Source organism: Podarcis muralis, chromosome 12 (assembly GCF_964188315.1).
Source record: "Podarcis muralis chromosome 12, rPodMur119.hap1.1, whole genome shotgun sequence".
Classification (NCBI taxonomy): Eukaryota; Metazoa; Chordata; class Lepidosauria; order Squamata; family Lacertidae; genus Podarcis; species Podarcis muralis.
In genome coordinates, this window is record NC_135666.1 from 35790233 (window position 1) to 35812185 (window position 21953).

At 42.4% G+C, this 21953-nt stretch overlaps 2 protein-coding genes across 5 annotated transcripts in view; one reads left to right on the forward strand and one right to left on the reverse strand.

The window, feature by feature from the left end:
* The first annotated feature begins 1303 nt into the window (after window positions 1-1303).
* MALSU1 (mitochondrial assembly of ribosomal large subunit 1) lies at window positions 1304-7267 on the forward strand. The gene is made up of 4 exons (XM_028750498.2): window positions 1304-1662; window positions 4260-4438; window positions 5632-5713; window positions 6880-7267. Exons 1-4 carry the CDS (start codon window positions 1392-1394, stop codon window positions 7035-7037), a joined length of 690 nt encoding a protein of 229 aa, XP_028606331.2. The 5' UTR covers window positions 1304-1391; the 3' UTR covers window positions 7038-7267.
* A 3035-nt stretch (window positions 7268-10302) lies between these two features.
* Window positions 10303-21953, reverse strand: part of IGF2BP3 (insulin like growth factor 2 mRNA binding protein 3) — a 69537-nt gene continuing 57886 nt past the window's right edge. For 3 of the 4 annotated variants that reach the window (XM_028750493.2, XM_028750495.2, XM_028750497.2), the window contains exons 9-15: window positions 21348-21483; window positions 20548-20679; window positions 16541-16660; window positions 15293-15367; window positions 13749-13880; window positions 13517-13630; window positions 10303-12936 (exon numbers count right to left, since the gene is read on the reverse strand). In XM_028750493.2, coding sequence (XP_028606326.2) covers window positions 12835-12936; window positions 13517-13630; window positions 13749-13880; window positions 15293-15367; window positions 16541-16660; window positions 20548-20679; window positions 21348-21483 — 811 coding nt within the window. In that variant the 3' untranslated portion in view covers window positions 10303-12834. The remainder of the gene's footprint in view (window positions 12937-13516; window positions 13631-13748; window positions 13881-15292; window positions 15368-16540; window positions 16661-20547; window positions 20680-21347; window positions 21484-21953) is intronic. The other variant, XM_077937009.1, reaches the window with a different exon arrangement.

Sequence of the window (21953 nt, forward strand, 5' to 3'; positions counted from 1 at the left end):
ATTTAAGCTTGAAAATAGTGCTCTGCAAAATGGAAATTCCCTCTTTTGGGTTTTCAAAAATTGTGCACCTGGGTTTTGTTACTTTATTCTTTATTCCATTATGACCAGTTAACACCTCAGCCTTGAACATGTGACTTAGTTGTATATAGGTGCGTGCTACACAATAAAAACATGGCCCTTGTGCTCATGTCCTACTCACAGGCTTCCCATAGGCATTATGCTGGCCCCTGTGAGCTCAGGATGCTGGGCTATATCCAGCAGGGCTCCTCTCACATTTTAGAGCAAGGTATTGGATGATGACTGGAGATTAGCAGAAGGAACGAATGGAAAAAGTTGGTCCTTAGGGTACCTGGCCAGGTAACAGTTCCAACACTTAGAATGAGATACCTGCACTCTTTGTGCAGCCTGATTTTATGGCTTTTACGAAGTCCACTTCCTTCACCTGAAAATCACAGAATTGTAGAATTGGGGCTCTCACAACCCTGAGATTAAGAGCCTTAAGAAACTCGATTTCAGAAATTATTAAAAGAATGGGGATGTGCTAAAGAGTATATGAAAAAACATTGTTCTGGAATAAGCATATCGGTATGTAATGAATGATGCTTTACAGGGTTAAAGAAAAAGAAAAAATGGTGTAAAAAAGTACAAAGATGGAAGTAGTCTACATTAGACACAACAATACAGTAAGAGTAAAAAATCTGAGGTCTTAGAACAAAGGAAGGAAGTCAATATGTGTATATTTATGTATTGACTAGATTAGAATGATGATATGATTTTATTTGTAGATGTATTTTTTTTGTTTTGTTTTCCTTTTTTGTATGTTCTGTTTTCCTTTTTTGTTTGTATAGTAGTATTTTGGATTAAATGTAATTTTTGTTATGATTTTGCGTTGAAAATAAAATAATTTTTAAAAAAACTCGATTTCTAAGGCGGAGCCGAGAGTCTCGTTAAGCCCCATTAAGACCAGCAAATTGATGATGGCACAAAGTTTTGTGGGCTGGAGTCCATTTCATCAGCTGCATCGTTGGTCTTCAGGGCAGCCACCAAACTTTCTTAGCTGGGTTGTGTTTTCCATCAACTGTTCCACAGTCTCCGGAGCAGGTTCTCGGAAAGGAGCGCGCCGCGCCGTGGCGAAAGAAAGGCGCTCCGATAGCTCAGTCTCTCCCCCACTACTCCTGGAGTGGCTTCCCGAAAAGCTTGTGCGCCTGCGCTCACCGCCCCCAGCTTTCACGTGAGGAGGCGCGCGGCCAATCGCCAGCGGCCTCGGCACCGCGTCAGCCTGCGCGCCGAGGAGGGGGAGTTTCCCGGAGAGATTCCATTTGGAACGTTGAGTGTTGGTAAGTTCCATCCGCCGAAGGTCGGGGCTCCTCCTCGGGAACCGACGGCCCGCCATGTGGCGGAGCAGCCGCTGCTTGCGGGCGCTGCTGAGGCTGAGGCCTTGGCAAGCCGCGGGAAGAGGAGGAAGCAGCGGGTTGCGCGAGGCTGCGGCGGCGGCTCCCCGCGTTCTCTCTCGCGCGGGCTCGCTGGGGTTGCGGAGATTCAGCGCGGCGGGCAGCTCGGAGCTGCGGGATGCAGAGGTGGAGCAAGGCTTGCAAGACGACGGGGCAGCCGGGCAAGAGCAGCGCATTCGCTCCGGTGCCGGAGAGGCTGCGGGTGCGTCTGGTAAGTAGCGCTCGGGGTCGCCGTCGCTGCTTGGATCGGGGCAGGCGGGTGGGCCTTGGAAGCTGTAACCTCCTCGTACGGTGGTGCAGGGTCAGGGAGCGAAAGGTCCTGGGGTTCAGCCCCCGGAATCTCCAGGCAGAGCTCGGAAAGGAAACCTTGGAGCGCCGCTGCCTGTTCGTGGGGGCATCGGTGCGTTGGAAGCACGGGTAGTTTTGGCGGTGCAAGCTGCTCTCCTATGATCAAGGGCCAGAACGACTGGCCGTCTGCAGGGGCAACCCTACTAAGCTTTTCGACGTGCGATGCGGATGGGTCCTCCTTTCATAGAGTTGGAAGGGGACCCGAGGGACATCTAATCAAGCCCCCTGCAGTGCAGGATTTACAGCATGATGCTGTTGCCCTAAGAGGAGTTTGTAGAAACTGCAGTGTGGACTTTCTGCTACATCACGGATGGAGAACATGCATGGCCCTCCAGATGCTGTTGAGCTCCAACCCCATCAGCCCCAGTCCCAGCCCGTGGTCAGGCCTGATGGGAGTTGTAGTCCGAAAAGATCTGGACGGACACTGTTCTAAAGCCTTTGATACCCACCATGTGCGTGGAAGTGGTGGCTATGTTCCATTAATACCCCTAGAGACTGTGCATATTTAATTTTATTTATAGGAATATATATTCACACACACACACAAGCTCATTAAGAAAATCAAGATAAATACAGTAAATACTTCAAAGCATGTAATATTTTCAAATGTTCTCCCCATAGCTAGTGCAGGAGGAGAGGCAGCTGGCCAACTGCTTCCATACTTGTGTACAAGTAGAGGAGCCATCTCCAACCTGGTGCCCTCCAGACGTTGTGGACCACACCTCCTAAAAGCCCCAGCCAGCAAGGCCAATGACAAGGGATGAATTCCTTGGCTGCTTTCCACCAGAGCGCAGATCCAAAAGCATCATAGCTCACCAGACTTCACTTTCAAAGTCCTCTTCAGTGAGCTTTCAGATCCTTGCAAGCTCAGTGGACAGGGGGCGCTGAGTTTTAGCTGACACCCCAAAGGAGCTGTATATTACCAGGTCCTGTAGCTTGATCCACACTAGGTTTGGCGCCATTTCATGAAAAGCTGCTTTCCGTCTATTAAACCTCTGTAAGAATAGAAGCAAGTCAACCCAGATTTATTGGAAGGAAAGAGGGTATGATGTGTACGCAACCTGGCTATGATATATGATACCTTCCAGGGTATGATGTGTACGTAACCTGGGACATTGGTGTAACGATGGAAGAGAAGGGACTGAGAGCTGGAGTGCAACTTGAGAGGGCCAATTCCATTCCAGAATAAAATTCAAACAATTTGTAATTTAAGCAATCACAAGTTTCAAGGGGTGGTGGGAAAGTTTAAACTGTGAAACAATAGCACGTCTCTTGCTTACAGCCTAGGGTACTTTTGCCTGCAGCCAATGAGGGATCTCGATTGCTTAGTTTCAGTAGTGAACCACCAGCTGCTCTTGTTGGTAACACACAACACATTGAGCTAAATTGTAAATAAAATCTTTTGGGGATTATTCATTATTTGGGTCACCTCACTGATTACCTCAATTAGTCCCCTCAGAATAATAAGCAGTTAACTCTTTCCAGAGATTTCTGCATCCCCCCCCCCCCCAGGGATTTGTTATGCAGTTTGAAAGGATAAGGCAGATGTGCCTGGCTGCTTTTCTCTTCTTCAAATGTGACTCATTTAAAAGTGATATGCCGTAAGAAAAATTGTATTTATGTGGTGTTCCCATGCAGCATTCCCTGGGTTCAGTATCTTGTTTAAACTGGGTCATAGCCACTGTGCGTGTATCTGTGTGTAGTATGAACTCACCATAATTGCATCCAGGCAGAAAACATGCTGGCATGCTAACAACGTATGTTTAGATGAATTGATCCAGCTTAGAAGCAGTGTGTGTGAGATGCCACTTGTGAAAGTTTCTCTTGCACACTGGTGTCAAATTTAAAAACTGCCACAGAATGGAAATGGGTTGGAGAGTATACTTCAGTTTGAGTTTGGCAAACCAAAATAGTGGAACGGCATATTCCAAAATCCTAGTCCAGAGTTAATAGAGGCACTCTTTGTAAACCATAGGTAAAGGTAAAGGTACCCCTGCCCGTACGGGCCAGTCGTGTCCGACTCTAGGGTTGTGCGCCCATCTCGCTTAAGAGGCCGGGGGCCAGCGCTGTCCAAAGACACTTCCGGGTCATGTGGCCAGCGTGACGAAGCTGCTCTGGTGAGCCAGCACCAGCACAGCACACGGAAACGCCGTTTACCTTCCCGCTATAAAGCGGTACCTATTTATCTACTTGCACTTAGGGGTGCTTTCGAACTGCTAGGTGGGCAGGAGCTGGGACCGAAAGACGGGAGCTCACCCCGCCGCGGGGATTCGAACCGCCGACCTGACGATCGGCAAGTCCTAGGCACTGAGGTTTTACCCACAGCGCCACCCACGTCCCTTTGTAAACCATAGTTTGCAAATAAGGAACTAACCCCAGGAATGCATGCACCCCTTTCCTTCCTGCAATCTTTTTTTCTTTTCCACATTTTCATTTTTATCATTCTGTTGCCTCTTTCAGATCATGTCTCTTCAGTATTCAGCATTGACTACATGGTATCGCTTCTGAGACAAGAAAATGCCAAGGACATTTGCGTTATTGAGTTGCCTCCAGAACTGAAATACAGCCATTATTTTATAATTGTCAGCGGGACATCTCCCAGGCACCTCCATGCCATGGCTCAGTACCTGGTCAAAATGGTAGGTCAACTGCTCTGCACTCTTCTTAGCTTGGAGAAGCTTATTAACAGGGATGGCTGGGTATATACAAAGTATCCTTGCAAATTTGCCCATTAGGGGAAAAATAGTAGATAATAAAATATAAGGCCCTGAGTATACCAAAGATTTCTGAATTTCAAAGGAGATAAATTGGCTTCAACTAAGAGTGGGATTCCAGGAAAAAAGGTGCCCCAACAGGAAATTTGAGGAATATGGGAAAGGCTGGAGGAAAAGGCATGATTTATCCCATAGATGGGGGACCTCTGGCTCACCATGTTGCTGGACTGCAGCTCCTTGCCATTAGTGGCACTAATGTTGCTCTCAAATAGTTACTTTTCAGGGGTAGTAGGGGAATGGGACTCAGCTGACCAGGCAAGAGCTTTTCCTGCCTGCCTTTCCCCACCCTCCAGCCTTCATAAGGGAGCAGTTTCCAGAGGAGGAGCTGGGAGAGGAATGGGACTCTATGCTGGCCACCAGGGAAGAGCTTGTTCCACCTGTCTTGACCTATCCTCCAGCCCTCAGAGCTTTCAGAAGGAAGTTGCTACCATGGCCATTCTGTGAATGTGTTTTGATGTAGTCTTCTGCTCAGTTCAGGTCATGGGGGCGGCGAGCGTGCGTGTGTGAATTCAGCAGTGCTTGTTTTGTTTTTGTTAACGTTAATATTTTGTGGATTATGAGTGTTGCAAATTTTACGTGACTTTTTGTGTGGTTGTGCTGTTTAATCTATTTTTTATGTTTTGTTAATAGTGTTTTGTAGAAGGTAGTTGTTTTATTTAATGTAATTTATGTTGCAATTGTGATGTTCTACTATGTTATTATTTATTGTATGTATGCCACTTTGTGACTTGTGAGAGTGAAAAGCAGCACAGAAATATAATAAATGAAATGAAATGGCAGAAACCAAATAACCTAATAAAATAAATGATGATGATGATGATGATTTTTATTATTTATATCCCACCAATCTGGCCAGGTTACCCCAGCCACTCTAGGTGGCTTACAGCATATGTAAAAACATAGTAAAACATCAAACATTAAAACAATTATTAAAACAATAATTGTGACATAGGTCTCGTTTACTGCCAATGTTGTATGAGGGCGATGTATAGCATACCACACTTGTGAGTGGCAGCAACCATTTAATGGGTTTAATAACTACTGGTTTTCTGTTTCAGTACAAGCATTTGAGGACAGACTGGGATCCCCATGTTGTAATTGAAGGGAAAGATAGCGAAGATTGGATTTGCATAGATTTTGGTAAATCGTTTTGTTTCTAGTAATGAAGCGCCAGGCCGGAGCTTGAGAGCGTCCTGGGTATAACTACAAACTATCAGAACACATTTGGATAGAAGTGGCTTCTTGCACCCAAACATACAGTGGTGCATAATTTGTTAACACAGATATTAATATCCTGCTTTCTGACCCTGAAGAAGGCATGTGCCAGTTTGGCGAGTTGTTCTGGCTTGGATACGAAGTACTTAAATTCTGGTGCTGTAGCAGTGAACTACATTGCAGGATTGTTGTATACTACTCTCTCAACCCAGCTGGCTGTGTGGGGCTGAAAATGTTTCAGCTCAGTGCCCAGTAGTATTCTGGGCTTTTGTAAAGTGCTGAGCTGCAGTATTCACTCTTCTACATTTCCTTCCAAGCTGCATTACTACAGACATGCTACATAAGCATGATACCTTTCCCCTGAAGATCAGAAATAAGTTGGTTTACTTTAATGAGAATTAAAGCATTTAAATCCCTTTTCCTTAGGAGGGGAAAGTCTGTTTCCTGCCCTTATTTAAGGGGAAATGAAAGTGGGTGGCTTGATTCAATCTTAAACTATAGTTTGGAACTGTAGAGGAAGAGGAAGTTGTGGCAGGCTTCAGGTTCTTACACTCCCCTCTTCCCATTCCACCAGTCCTGGTGTGTTCATAGACTGAAACCTGGCCAGTGTTGAGAGCTGGCATGGTCAGGCACCTGCCAAGGGCTCACATGCAGGGGGGCCATTGACAATAACCTGCTGGATTTGTTCATTACAACCACCACCCAGGTCCATGGGGAGCAGGGATGAGCAAGCAACTAACTGGGGGAGGAATGCCAACAGCTGCCACTTTTGATAAGAAGTTTCCTCTTAGCTTATGGACTAAACTGCTTTAAATTAAGTAAATTGGTTCTCGAGTTTACATGTAACAGGAAATTGTGATTTGGTTAAGTGGAAGCTTTTATATTGCTCTTCTCGTGTGCAAAAGAGGGCAGGGAAAAGGGAGTGCTAACATCAATTCATCCCCAATTACAGCAAGCCTGTGAGATGCTTAGCTGGTGGGTTGATTAGAAGTTTTAGTGGGGTTATGTCCAACGCAAAACACACTTATCTGTAGGAGAACCATATAGACCAAATTCACTGTTGCTTACTGTGACTCTTCTCATCCTCACAGGTAATATTGTGATCCATTTCATGTTGCCAGAGACACGCGAAATCTATGAACTGGAAAAGCTGTGGACACTCCGATCTTACGATGATCAGTTGGCACAGATACTGCCAGAATCCTTGCCTGACGATTTCATAATTGGGTTAACTCCTGAACAGCAGTGATTCGTCTCCCAAGTAGGGGAAAGAACAGGTCTGCATACACCGCACAGCTGAGACTTGGGTGCCAGTTCTTGGGAAATGCAGCAGGAAGAGAGGACAGAAGCCACAATTGGAGACCTTGGTGGCAAACAGAATCATACAGAATACTCCTCAAGTGAATATAAAAAAGGAAACTTGGTTTATGTATTGCAAAAAGCCTATGTTGTGGGTATAAAGCAGAGATTGACTTCTGAGAGCCTAGTCATAATTCCCCACCCCACCCCAGAATCTGGGTTTTCTTACAAGTAGCTGCTGGTGGAACAAAAGTTGGTTGCTGTACTACATTATTGGCAACAGGTGAAAGTCTGTCTGAAAGGTATTTTGGTTAGTAATTTAGCCCAAAGTGGAAGAAATACATTCATTCTAAAATGGTTTCAGAATTTTATTCATTAACCTGGGCACATGTTGCCTATTGCTATAGGTCAGTTGTAGTCCCAAAACATATGGAGGGCTGAGTTTGCCTATGCCTGCTATAGGTGCTCCTATAACATCAGCTTGGGGGTAATGATTGGCTGATCCATTTTCCTTTTCCAGAGGTTTATTAAGAGCAAACGAGAGAAGCCACAAGGGCCATTTGGATTTTGGTGCAGACCATTCTAATAGGCCCAGCAGAGTTTAGAAAGCTCAGTAGACCTACTACCATGTAGTCGCCTGTCTGCAACAACAGAACTGCTTTGAGTTGTCTTACTCACCAACCACCATCATCCCATTCAACATCCACCCAGAGCTGTATGAGTGTCCCATTGTTGTCACACAAGCAACCAAAGGGAGCCACATCTAATGGAACTGTCTCAACATGAATGTTGGAAGTACTACGACATACCCAAGTTTAGGGAACTCAAAGGTCAATCCAACTAATTTAGGCAGAAAGGTTGTTGTGTGCTAGATGGCTAGTGGCCCAAGTCTGATTATTCTAGCCCGGGCATCCCCAATCTTCGGGCCCTCCAGATGTTTTGGACTACAATTCCCAACATCCCTGACCACTGGTCCTGTTAGCTAGGGATCATGGGAGTTGTAGGCCAAAACATCTGGAGGGCTGCAGGTTAGGGATGCCTATCCTAGCCAGTATGAGTACAGGCTTTCAGACTAACATAAGGGCTAGTTTCCTCTTCTGCCATCACTTTAAATGGAAACATGGAAAATTCAAGAAAGCATAAATGCTTCTATATTTTGAATATAAGTAGTATATACAATAGATGAAACAAATTTAAGGTAACTTGGAAGAAAACATTCTAGGATAGTGAATTTAAATTAATGATGAATAAAGGCTTGTTTGAAAGAGCGTACAACCGGTTTTGAGCAATAAAACCTTGCTTCATTTCATCTATGGCAGGAAGGAAGAATGAACTGATCTAACGTCACAAAGTTGCTACAAATACAACTTAGATTCATTGCTTTCTCTGCACAGAAGAACTAACTTCCAGACACACTGGTGAAGTCCTCCATTCTGTTCTAGAAAAATGTGGCAAACATTAATTTCATTAAAACAGTCCAAAGAAATGGTTTTCGAACACAGCTATTATTGCATGTAAGGGAAATGACTGTCACAAGAAAAAGCGCTCATAAAGCAATTGGAACTTTAAAATGGAAGTTGAGTACTTGACAACTAAGGTTTGCACCCAATGTAACCTCTCCTTCCATCTCAGCACTATGATGGCTAGGACTCCCCTACCCCACCCCAACACCTGTATTTGCACACGGAAATGTATATTTGGCAATGTGCACCACTGGCATGTAACCCATGGAGGGTTAAGGCAACACTTGGAAGTGGTCCTTAGGTAGCCACCACTACCCAAGAGTGCGGACCCTTAGATTATAGAGTGCGGACCCTAAAGTGGCTTTTGTTACCAAGAAGTGATTTGGGTGGGTGTCATTCTCCATTCTAGCTTTTTAAAGGATCACTAACACAAAAACCAGTATGCAGCAACATGCAGCCATATTGAAATAGTTTTGTCCTCTCATTACTGGTTTGCATGTTTCTGTTCATTAAACATTTGAAATACATCAATTTAATGCTTTGAAATATTTTACTTTGTCATGAGAGAACGGGCCCTGTTCTCTCTCTCCCCCTCTGATTTCTACCATTGGACTGGGGGTTTTGTTTCTCATTTCTACACCATTGCTGCTGTGCAAGTTGTCCCTGCATGGGATACTTCACACACCACTTTCAAGGAAGTGCCAGGTGTGCTGTAAATTATTTCAGAGAAATGTAACATTAGGAGAGAGTTAAAAGCAAGCAAGCATTTGACAGCCTTACTTTATATCTTGTTAATGAAGTGGCACATGGTATGAAACAAGTTTACACTGGGATAGAACTACCATTGTCTTCTACATGTTGACATGCTATTGGTCTATATAATTGCATTCTGATGCTTGACATTTATTTGAACAGTGGCACTTAGCATATGAGGGGATGCAGGTGGCGCTGTGGGTAAAAGCCTCAGCGCCTAGGGCTTGCCGATCGAAAGGTCGGCGGTTCGAATCCCTGCGGCGGGGTGCGCTCCCGTCGTTCGGTCCCAGCGCCTGCCAACCTAGCAGTTCGAAAGCACCCCCGGGTGCAAGTAGATAAATAGGGTCCGCTTACTGGCGGGAAGGTAAACGGTGTTGTGTGCTGCGCTGGCTCACCAGATGCAGCTTGTCATGCTAGCCACGTGACCCGGAAGTGTCTCCGGACAGCGCTGGCCCCCGGCCTCTTAAGTGAGATGGGCGCACAACCCTAGAGTCTGTCAAGACTGGCCCGTACGGGCAGGGGTACCTTTACCTTTACCTTACTTAGCATATAAATTTGTCGTTTTTACTGCCCCGCAGCACACTGATGACTGCAGAAACCCTGTGCATGCATGTAAATTTGCAGCGGTCTCCATGTGCACCATTATACTGCATCTCATCGCCATTAAAAATCTGTTCCTTCTTGTCATAGGCCACTGGAAGAGGACTCATCCCCATTATCTTAAGACTGCTAAGTTTTAAGCTTATATTGAAGGTCTTTGTACATGGAGAGTATTGGGTTGATGGGCAGTTTAAACTGCTCTCTTCAAGTCCAAATTCCCTAAGCAAATTTCAGGTGTTTGCAGCTATTCAGCGTTAACCAAGGTAGGCAAGGATGCCATAACACAGAACAACCAGTGCCTTCTCTGTAAGGTTGCAAAAGAATGCTAAGATCTCATTTCAACAACAAATCATTTAACTGCCATGTTGTGGAAGAAGGGAACACAAAAGCAGTCACATATGTCTGATAATAGGAGTTAAACTCTTTATTCCATTCAGAGGCATCTGGCAAGTGAAGCTGCATTGGGGGCACATTACAGAGGAGAAATGATCAATACTTTTGTGAATACTGAAGTCATTTACAGAATCACTTCCTACCTATTTCCAAGTACTCCAAATTACCAAGTCTCAATTGAAAGTAAAAGACATGATTTTACCATTCTAATGCCTAGAAGTTTAAGAAAAATTACAATATTTAAACCAGCAGATGTAAATGCAGCACTTATTTTGCAAAATAAAACTGTTATGGAAAACAAGTCAATCTTTCCCCAATATTAAGAAAAGGATATTGAATTCAGACAACAAAAATTCACACTATGACCTTCTCTCAATTCTTCAGTAAATGTAAATTCATTGTAAGAAAAGTCTCCTAAAGATTAGGTTAAGTACTGTCCAAAATAGAAAAGAAACTTTCATTTTTCCCTTCTGCTAAACTACAACAAAGATTTGTGGTTTTTAAACCAATTAGTAAAGAAAAGATCCAGTAAAAAAAGAGAGAGAGAGATCATTTTTCAAAAGTTATCTAACCTGTACAACAACGATCTTTGGGAAAATGATCTATTCTATGAAGAAATGCCTCTATTTTAATATCAATCTAAGAGGTAGATCAACAAAATGGTGAAACAAACTTTTTTTTTGTTTTTGCTAATTGTGCCCCTCAAATCAGTGCAGCGTAGCAGTTCCAATCCTCTCATGCACAGAAACATCACAAACAAAAGGGTCCGAGGTAATAGCAAGGCTCGTGTACACGGGCAGGCGCGTACGCACACAGCAGTCTTTATGCACCATGTGTTGCCACATTGTTAAAACTGAGGTAGACTGAAGTTTATTGTAGAAACTCGAATGCATATTACCACAATCATGATTCAAATTACATTCTGAAATTAAAAATAAAAATAAATTTGGTAAATTTCCTGCGATCCCTGCCTTTTGATAAGTTTTCTTCCTCCTTTTTTGTGGTCAGTTGCAGAATGTGCATAAATCTTGCTGTTATCTTATTTCATTAGCCAAGCCTGAGGTTGTATTATTTTTATTTTATTTTATTTTTTAAAAACCTTCGAAGTGGCTTAGTGTGGCCCTTAGTAGCGGCTGGATATGTAAACTTAGCCTTTCAATACCTTTAAATGAGATCAAACAGCGTTCGATTCCTCCTCCTCCCCCCACCCAATATTATGGTAACTGAAAACGGTATGGAGCTATCTGCTGGAGGCGCAGAGAATCCACACCTCTGAACTGCTCCAGAAGATGAAGAATCCTACCAAACTGAAGATGAAGCTTGCTCTCTGAAACAGAACCGGCAAAGTACAAATGGGCTGCAAATGTTTAGGTGTAGCGTTAGTAGGTAGGTTGTGATGGTCAAAGGCACAAAGGGTTCATGCATTCAATCAAGTACAAAAAGAAAAAAAAAGTCCAGTCTCCAAAAGACCTTCTAAAATTTACCCCCAAGCCCCAGCCTCTTGCCATCACTTCCTTGTTCTGTTCCCAACAAAAGTACCATCAAAAACTTTTTCATCCCATCGTAAAAGAAAAAATAATGGCATTGCTGCTATCAGAATGTTGGCATTTGTTTAAGTATCGTTTGAACATTCACTGATTCCCTACCCACCCCCACCCTAAATGATTGTGTTGACACCCTCAGATATAATCAAAGACTCTATTTTTCCATCTCACTCCTGTCAGCCAGCAGTTAGAAACAATCTACTATATTTCTTTCCCTTCCCCCGCTCAATAAACTCTGTAGTGCTCCTGACTATTGGCTGATCAAATTTTTCTTTTTTTAAAAAAATAAAATGCTTAAGAACTATTAGCTTTATAAAGTATACAAAATACCAAAAAGAAAAAAAAGGAAAAAAGAAGAAGCAAAAAAGGAACAATTTCTTATTTGAGGTATTAAATGCCTGAGGTAGTTTAGTAAAATGCATATTTATCTTTTCATGCCCTGGCCAACACCAATGAACACTTCCCTTAGTTTACACATGGCAGTGTTATGTAAAAATGCAACCAAATGTTTAAAAGAAATGCCACTTGGTTAACATTGGGAGTAACACGTAACCTCGTTGTCAATGCCCTTGTTCCAAACCCCGCCCTCCCTCCCCAAACCCCACCCTCCAATTATCTTTTCTTCTTTTACAAATGGACCTAGAAGAGCAATGCCTTTTCTTGTTAAATCAGAGAAAGCTTCATTAAACCAAGTTCTAAAATTGCTGGGGAATAGCAAGAACAATAAAAGAAGACTAACAAGTTTATGTTAAACTGTGAGGAATAGAACAAAAGGGAAGTGAAGGGGTCCTTAAGTTTAAAGCTGGGTTTCAAAAGCAAGAGAGCCTAAAGAATACATTCTCAGAGACAGCATGCCAACTGTGGCCTGGTCCTCAAACAAGTGACTGGCTTTGTGAAACATCTGCATATCATTCCAACAGGTGCCCAGAACCTGTCCGTTACAGTCTCTCTCTTTGGTCTGGCATCTGTCTCCGAAGGGTCTTTTCCTAAACCTTTATTTCCGTCTCTGCTGCGGCTGTCCACTTTGCACTGTCTTTTGTTGCTGCTGCTGCCTTCTTACCTGAGCCAGAATTTCCTGAATTTTTCGCTGGGCAAGCTGCAGGGAGTTAAAAAAATTCCAACCGTCACCTGTCATGTTAGGTTAACTTTCGTACCGCTTGCTTTCTCATCTCTTTCTCTCACCCCCCCCCCCCAATTATGTTATTCAAATGCATTTGTGACTATAAATACCTTCAAAATAAAGAAGACTGCAATTATAAATGTGCACAGCAGATAGCACATTTGGTCCCTGAAAAATGCTGCTACAATGATTAAACCATTAAAATGTTCTCTCTCGACAGCAAATTAAATATACCAGTACATATATAAAAACAACCACATAAAAATCATTAACTTATACAGAACCAAATGTGTAAAAATGAGTTTTTGCTGCTCACCAAAAGACAAGAAGCGAGGGGACAGGTGAGAATCGCACAATTTAAAATAATCCAGTATTTACTGATAGTTGAACTAGTAACAATATTTCCCCCTTGTTTTCTTGTCAGGACTACAAAGGTAATGGTGAAATTTCAATGGGTTCAAGGGGAAATTTCATGCCAGCTCATTTTTAACTAAATTTCTATTCTCGTCTTTGGGGTACATCACTGAAAAAATCGAAGGTCTCTGTTTACACCTACCTGGCATGCATAGAAATGGCCAGTAATTTTCACAACCACCTGATCATTCTCATCTGGTGTCTGGTCACGAGGAACTACAACTTCGGCACTTGTCAAATTCTGAAGCTCATTTACCTGTGTAAAACAAATCGTACAATCACTGCACTGCTGTACCATGTTTTATAACATAAATTGGGTTTGTTTTTTTAAAAAAGTAATTGGTTAATTAGTCAACTTTTCGTCAGCTACTTGCCGTTTTGCCTCCTTTACCAATAACTCTACCAGCAGCATAGGACGGCACTTTTATATGAGCTTCAAGTTTCACTTCTTCCTTAGGTCCAAAGAAATTTTCTTCCTTAAGTTTCCCATAGATTCTTCCTTGGGCCTTTAAAATAAAATATATGCCAATCAAATCAGTCTGCCACTAAATTCAGCCCTACATACCAACCCCATGAAGCTACAGAAAAGATTACGTTTCCTTTCTAATTCCATGTTATCAGCAATAGGCATAATGGTAGAAACAAATCTGAAGATTATGTTCAAAAAAATTAAATTACAGTTTTGATAAATTCATACAATCATTTTACATTTTGGCACCTGACACAAATGACATCAGGATGAGAATGTGCAAGCTTCTGGTGGTGACTAGAAGAGGGCAGAAGTAACTATTAGGAGAAAGAAAATGAAAACCCCTAAACCACACCAGGAGCATTGAATTTGCAGTTATGGAAGCACAGTGCAGAGAGACATGGAAGCCCTATTTCTGCGAATGAGCAATTTGAACTGAGGACTGCAAATAACACTACCATGATTTTGCTGATTGGCTGCATTTAAAACAGTCGCCACATAGTTTCTTCTACCTACATTTAAAAATGTTAACAGGTATACATACGCTTTTATGCTTAACATGATGGCAGAAAGTGAGGAGGAATTAAAGAACCTTTTAATGAGGGTGAAAGAGGAGAGTGCAAAATATGGTCTGAAGCTCAACATCAAAAAAACAAAGATCATGGCCACTGGTGCCATCACCTGGCAAATAGAAGGGGAAGAAATGGAGGCAGTGAGAGATTTTACTTTCTTGGGCTCCATGATCACTGCAGATGGTGACAGCAGTCACAAAATTAAAAGATGCCTGCTTCTTAGGAGAAAAGCAATGACAAACCTAGACAGCATCTTAAGAAGCAGAGACATCACCTTGCCGACAAAGGTCCGTATAGTTAAAGCTATAGTTTTCCCACTAGTGATGTATGGAAGTGAGAGCTGGACCATAAAGAAGGCTGACTGCAGAAGGATTGATGCTTGTGAATTATGGTGCTGGAGGAGACTCTTGAGAGTCCCATGGACTGCAAGAAGATCAAACCTATCAATTCTTATGGAAATCAGCCCTGAGTGCTCACTGGAAGGACAGATCCTGAAGCTGAGGCTCCAATACTTTGGCCACCTCATGAGAAGAGAAGACTCCCTGGAAAAGACACTGATGTTGGGAAAGATGGAGGGCACAAGGAGAAGGGGACGACAGAGGACGAGATGGTTGGACAGTGTTCTCAAAGCTACCAACATGAGTTTGACCAAGCTGTGGGAGGCAGTGGAAGACAGGAGTGCCTGGTGTGCTCTGGTCCATGGGGTCACGAAGAGTCGGACACGACTAAACAACAAATGGAACATCACACATAAGCAACTTACTCAATTAACAAGGCAGAAGGATTTTCACCTTCTCTTGACTATGCATGTTTTGTCTTAAAACTATGAATGAAAGTCAAGATAGCACAAGAGCCAGATAGTTGCTGAACACTGTACCTTGAACTGTGCCTCTGGTGGTCCAGTGATTATCACCATTCTCAGCTTTGCATCTGGTCCTTCGGCAGGTGCAATCTAGAAAAGAAGTGACAGATTAGGAACTTCTTGGATGCCCTCTCCTCACTACTCAATGAGATGAATAATAGGGTGGTGTTGTTTTTAAATGAAAACCACCACCATCTTGCTGTTCCAGTACAAATGCACTGGCAACATTAAGCATGGATATTAGTGTTAATGTTTTCCTACAAATTGTGAACCCTTATATGAGGGTACAAATCCACTGGTGATTGCTTTTAAAAAGGGAAATAATGTGCTCCTGATGTCAGTCAATCTTACTACTCCATCCATGTATTTGTGATTATAGGCTAAGCCATACCACTTTCCTAGAAAATGGAGCTGGATAAAGCTGAGAGGTGAGATCATGGAAAATTTCAGTAGTGCCAGCAGAACTGGGGGGGGGGGGGGTGGAGCAGGAAGAGAGAGACAGGGAGAATGATGTATGAAGAGGTAAGATCACTAGTCAGATACACTGTATGACACAATCACTGAAAAAATCCTTTGAACAGTAACAGAGAAAAATTCTAACCAATAACCTCTTATCCCCACTTCAAAACAAGAAAGGTGAATGCAAGTCCTACCCACATACCCTCTGCTATGTTGGATCAACCATCAAGGCAGACTCAGAATTGTTGATAATGAACTGTATTTATAGCACAATCCTATACTTGCCCATACAAAAGTAAACTCCACTGATTTCAACAAGGCTTACACCCAGGTAATAAGGGCTGCAGCCTTAATTCTAGAGAGTGGATTTTCCAAACTGTAATCACCTCACAGGCGAACTATACGCTCCTCTTCTTTTGAACTAAAAACATTTGAAGGAACATGAGAAGCACAACAGTTAAATTGCTTTCATGTTTGTTAACAAAATCTCATTTTCAGCTCTGTACATTATGGCAAAATAAGCTTCAATTAAAAAACATGGCCCAAAGGTCTAAACCATCTTAAAGAACAAAAAGTCAAGCCCACCAAGGTGGCAGGTTTTTTTTTACAGCTTATATTTCACCCCTCAAAGAACTTTTGGAAACATGTTTGCAATTATCTTGTCTCTGAAGCAGAGAGTACCATTTACTGCTTTACAGTCAAAGCAGGGTGTCTAAGGTAGACGAAAGAACAGAGCAAACTTGCAGAAACTTGCTGACAGTTACAAAGATTGGGGATATTCGAAGTTGATCAGTTTAATATTACCTTAATAGATGCACCTGCAAAACGAGAAAGTTGTTTGATGTGTTGCCCCTGCTTGCCAATAATGGCACCCACTGCCAAGGCTGGGATGAACAGATGAACAGTCTCAGACTCTGGCTGTTGCTGGAATAGGTAAGTGGGGGGAAAGGTCAGGCAATGAACCATCTGAACGGGAGCAATCAAGCTGTAGTTGCCAACTGAAAGCAAACAGATACGCCTTATTTCCAACCACCATGTGTGGCTGAGTAGCTGTTTTCTAACAACGAAGAAATTCATTCTAATTGAAAGATTAAATGCACCAGATTTCTAAATATGCAACTCTAGATTTTTGTGTTTTAAGAACTACTCACAAGAGGTTTGGAACAAACATAATGTAGCAAAAAAAAATTGCATTACATGATCAGCGGCAAACTTTAAGGTTACAACCAGATGTCAAGGAAATAAACTACTATCTGACTTTTAGAAGACTTCTGAAAGCAGCCCTATATAGGAAAGTTTTAAATGTCTGATATTTTACTCTGTTTGATGTTTAAATTTATTGGAAGCTGCCCAGAGTAGCTGGGGCAACCCTGTCAGTAGGGGGGCGTATAAATAAAAATGTTTTATTATTACTAAGGAAGTCTCTTGCGTGCAGCACCTGGATTCTCTTGGCAGCAATCCCATAACATTAAAAAAGGACTTTAACTGTCTATCTATTGTTATATATCTATCTATTGTTCTGTTTAGCCGTTTAGTCGTGTCCGACTCTTCGTGACCCCATGGACTGATTTATAAAGAATAACTGGTTGATTAAGGTGTTCTGCTATTTAATACACAATGAATTACAATGTCTGACATATTGGGTTGACATCTTTCTGTTAATACACAATTCCATTATTACCTCTATTGAAAAGCCATATGTAGCACAAAACAAATTGTTTTTTCAGTCATTTATTGTAAGAGATATCCCTCTAGACTCAGTTACTATGTCCAATACATCCTGAAGTAATCTTATAAAATGAGTTCATTATCTTTACTGAGGTCAGATTATGCAGACGTATTATGCTTCAGCTATATTTAAAAACAGAAAACCAAAGCACACAAAGAAAATCCAGGGAACAAAACCAAACACGAACTTCTTGGTGGTGACAGAACTTAGAGCACTAGTGTAGGCTCTGATTCACGTATTGAAAGAAGCACAAACAATATTGCAAGTAAAAACATATAAAATAATCAGTTATGTTAAGCATAGCTAAAACAATTTCACAATTTGTTAGCTCCAAAGGTTCCTGTGGAGGAATAAAAGCTTTGGATCAAACACCACATGTTTCCCTGTCATATATGTCGCCATATGCATACTTATGCACTAGTAGAAACTCTTTGGTCTAAGCTCCTCCAATAGCCAATTCTGATGGTGAGTGCCAATAGGACTGGAGCAAAAACGAGACAACTGCTGGGGGCGGGGGAGAAGAACTATCACAATAGGCCCAGACCACCCATTAATAGCTCAGCTTGTTTGATATCATGTGATGTTGACTGTCATTGTAAAAGAAAAGCTCCTGAAGAGATTACAGTGCGGACTAGGATGCCTTCCAGGACATGCAAATTTCTAGATGCCTAAGCCACAGTTAATATTTGTCTGCACAGCATTTTGAGTGGCAACATGAACACTGTCCTGAAAATCACTCTTCTTTTGAGTCACCATTTGTGCACCCAGGGTGATTTCTGGGTTAACATTTCTCAGAGGTTTTCAGGATGGTGGTGGCTTTCCTTAAAAATACCTTCTAGGGCTGAGATGGGGATGGTTTATATTTAAACAAGATGGGGCATTTGTATCTCCTCTTTTTAAAGAAAAATATCACACACCATCTCCTTCCAAGCCTCTGCGATGTACTCCACTTCCAGGATTCCAGGTCCAGAATCTCCATGGAATCATGACCCAGAAGTGGAATGTGGTTTGGAGGGAGCTGGCATGCAACACTTTTTTTAAGCTGGGGGGGGGGCGGGAAAAAGCTTCCTCCCATGTCTTAGTAATTACTAGGGCAAGCTACACCTAATACCTCAAAACTTTGGAAAAATTTCCCCTTTCCGCCTCTTTTTTGGCACATTTCGATTTTGTCCCTCATTCCCATGAATGGACAAAATCAGGTACGCTGAAATTATCTGCATAGTTCTAGACAACATCTTTAGATGGCTCCCTCTTCTGCCTCGCTCCAGTTTTCTTCTTTTCTTAAATGTGCCTGTCATCTTTTGGCAAGCTCACTAGAACACAGTCTAGCTGGAACCTGCCTCTTATGTCAAAGGCAGAAGTTGTTTTGGGAGTGAGCACTGAGACTTTGCCTCCTATGGTATGAAATTGGAGACTCCCTTTCCAGCCCAGAGGACAGGCCCTCTTCCCATGCCGGTTGCTGTCCTCCCATCAAAGCGACTTTAAAAAGGATGTCTTTGGGGAATAAACTTAATGCCCCAATTAGCTTCTCCTCTGTACTGCCAGTGATGCTAGTAGTTCCATCCCTTTCTGTTACCTCACACCACCATGTAGTGTGCTCTAATGTAACTTTTGAGGTGTTTTAATTATTTCACTGTACACCAACAACAGATGTAGGGAAGAACACAGGGCTTCTCAATGCATCGTTTATCTTCCCTCCTCTATTATAGAATCCATGTTGCTGTTGCATTAACGTTTCAATTAAGTGGCCTAAAAAATAAATATGTTGCTCTTATAATATCTGAATTTTCTTGTTTCTAGTGTATTTTGGATTATGTAAGCTGAAGGTTGGAACGGCTATGCCCTAAAAGGCAGCCTATAATCACATGTATGTGCTATTTATAAAAATATTAGTATATCGATATATCATAAAGCTATATAAAAGTGGTTTACAACAGTAAAAACATAAAACTACAGTAAAAGTTAAAAACAACTCAAAAATAAATATCAGTAAACCACGGTGGTAGGATGTACTCTTAATTGCCTGCAAAGGCATGACAGAATAGAAAAGTTTTCAGCAGGCATTTGAAAGTTGGCACAGAAGGCATCTGCTGAATCTCTATTGGCAGAGTATTTCACAGGACTGGGCTGATGACATTAAAGGCTCGGTTTCTCATTATCAAATGAACCTCACCAAGTCAGGGAAAGACCATTGACACTCCTGCAGATCTCAGTGATCCAGCTGGGATATCAGGGTTCTGGCAGTCCCTGAGCTACCCTGGTCCTAAATTTATCAGAGCTTTGTAAATTAATACAGGAAGTTTCAACAATTGTGTCACATTTTCTTGACCAGAAGCTGCCATCAGCAATCTGGTTGTTGCATTCTGCACCAGCTGGAACTTACAAACCAGCCCCACATAGAGTGCATTAAAGTAATCCAGCCTTCAGATTACCAACACCTGGACTAAAGTGGTCAGGCTGGTGGTATGAAGCTGGTAAAAGGCACTGCTAGCCAAAGAGGACCCTGAGGCCTCTAGTGAGAAAGATGTACCCAGGAGTACCTAAAAGTGATGCACTTGTTCCTTCAGAGGGAATGCAACCCCATTCACAAGGGGCAGATTGCCAATTTCCCAAACATGCAAATATGTCAATGCTGTCCAAAGACTTGGCTAATTCTGTTAATGGTGTTTCAGTTATTCACTTCCCCTTACTACTCCCTCTTATGTTGAATTTACACATTACTTAATACAATGCACACTAGAGGGATGTGCAGTCCTGTATCACTTGCCTTGCTTAACAAGATGTATAGGGAAAGGAATCACATAGACCAACCTCAGGATTCAACACTAATGGCTGGGTATGCCCTTATCATGCAAAAATACAAAAGGTGAGTCACCTACATAAGATGTCTGTTACAATAATTTTCATTCCTTCTTGTTTGTATGCTGCTCAATGGAATCTTGGATCAGAACACACGGTGAGGTACAACCTAGCTCTCTGTTACAATCTAATTATAAGCCCAATTCTCACCTATAGGTACCAGTGATTCCAAACATGAAGAGCTATAACCAAGTGCCTGCAATAAAGGAAGATATATAATTACCCCAAATGGAGGATATGAAGAGGCAGCAGCAGCTGAAGCAACACCTACTGTGGGAGGTGGTATCCCTGAAGAAGAAGGTGGGAAGAGACCCAAGGCATTCAGATTTAATCCTGGAATTAAATGTGCTTGAAGCTGCAATGATACAGGAGATGATTAGCCACTCCCTCTTAATAACATGCTCTTGTTCAAATTTCAAAATGTTTTAACTTAGAGACATTCAACCTGGCAAACAACAAGTGTCAAAATCCTGTATCATTTTTTAAATGTTCAACGTGAAGTAGGACAGATGTCACTATTCTGCTAGAAGCAATTGTACTTTGACTCTATGAACCACTGTGTTAGCCAAAAAAAGAGGTTTAAATAAAATGCACCTTATGGTGCTATGGCAGTATTGCAAGTCAGATTAAGCAATCAGTGTGAAATGCATGCAGCACAGCCAATAACAAACTCATATTCGTTCAACAAATGTAATGAAACTTTTTCCAGAAGCACCCTACAACAGGGATGGGGAAATGGTGACCCCATACTGTTGGACTCTGACACTCATCAACCCAAGCAAATGCAGCAAATGGCCAGGGATGATTGGTTTGATGTGTGTGTACTGAACTAGACTGGTTTTCCATCTGAAGGGACAAACATATGCATCAGTCTCTCTCTATGAAGCTGATGGTTGGGTACCAGTCTTCCCCTGCATGCTTTCCTCCACTGAAGTAAAAAAGATACAATATATTTATTGGGAGGAAATCAAATAAATGACTAACTTACCCACCTCCCAACCCCCAGATTAGAAATCAACTTACATTCATAGCAGCTATATCATTTTCATACGACTCCCTGATTTTCTTCATTATTTCTTCCTCAGCCTTGGCACATGTTTCAATACTGCCTTTAACTGTAATGGTCCTTTCTGGATTATAGAGCGTCAAGTCCTGTAATCTACAAAGCAGAAAGCAGTCAACTGCTATGCATGTAATGGTTTGTATTTAAAGCTGAAACAGAAAGTAGTTATACCTTGAAAACTTCAGAAATGCACTCTGTGGAATGTGCACGACCTAATTATCCTAGCTGCTGAAACCCCAGGGAGAGGTAGTCCCTGAAACTGTCGCTTGTATACAGAAGTACTGTTTTTGGGGGACAGGAAGCGGGTGGGTGTGGGGGATTCCCTGGTCCTGAATGGGGTAACTGTGCCCCTGAAGGACCAGGTGCGCAGCCTGGGAGCCATTTTGGACTCACAGCTGTCCATGGAGGCGCAGGTTAACTCTGTGTCCAGGGCAGCTGTCTACCAGCTCCACCTGGTACGCAGGCTAAGACCCTACCTGCCCACAGACTGTCTCGCCAGTGGTGCATGCTCTGGTTATCTCCCGCTTGGACTACTGCAACGCGCTCTACGTGGGGCTACCTTTGAA

Bases quoted from the DNA above. Each gene is read 5' to 3' on its own strand.
- MALSU1 (XM_028750498.2), top strand. From the start codon at position 1,392: ATGTGGCGGAGCAGCCGCTGCTTGCGGGCGCTGCTGAGGCTGAGGCCT. The intron at 1,663-4,259 runs GTAAGTAGCGCT...TGCCTCTTTCAG, and splicing joins AGAGGCTGCGGGTGCGTCTG to ATCATGTCTCTTCAGTATTC. The intron at 4,439-5,631 runs GTAGGTCAACTG...TTTCTGTTTCAG, and splicing joins CTCAGTACCTGGTCAAAATG to TACAAGCATTTGAGGACAGA.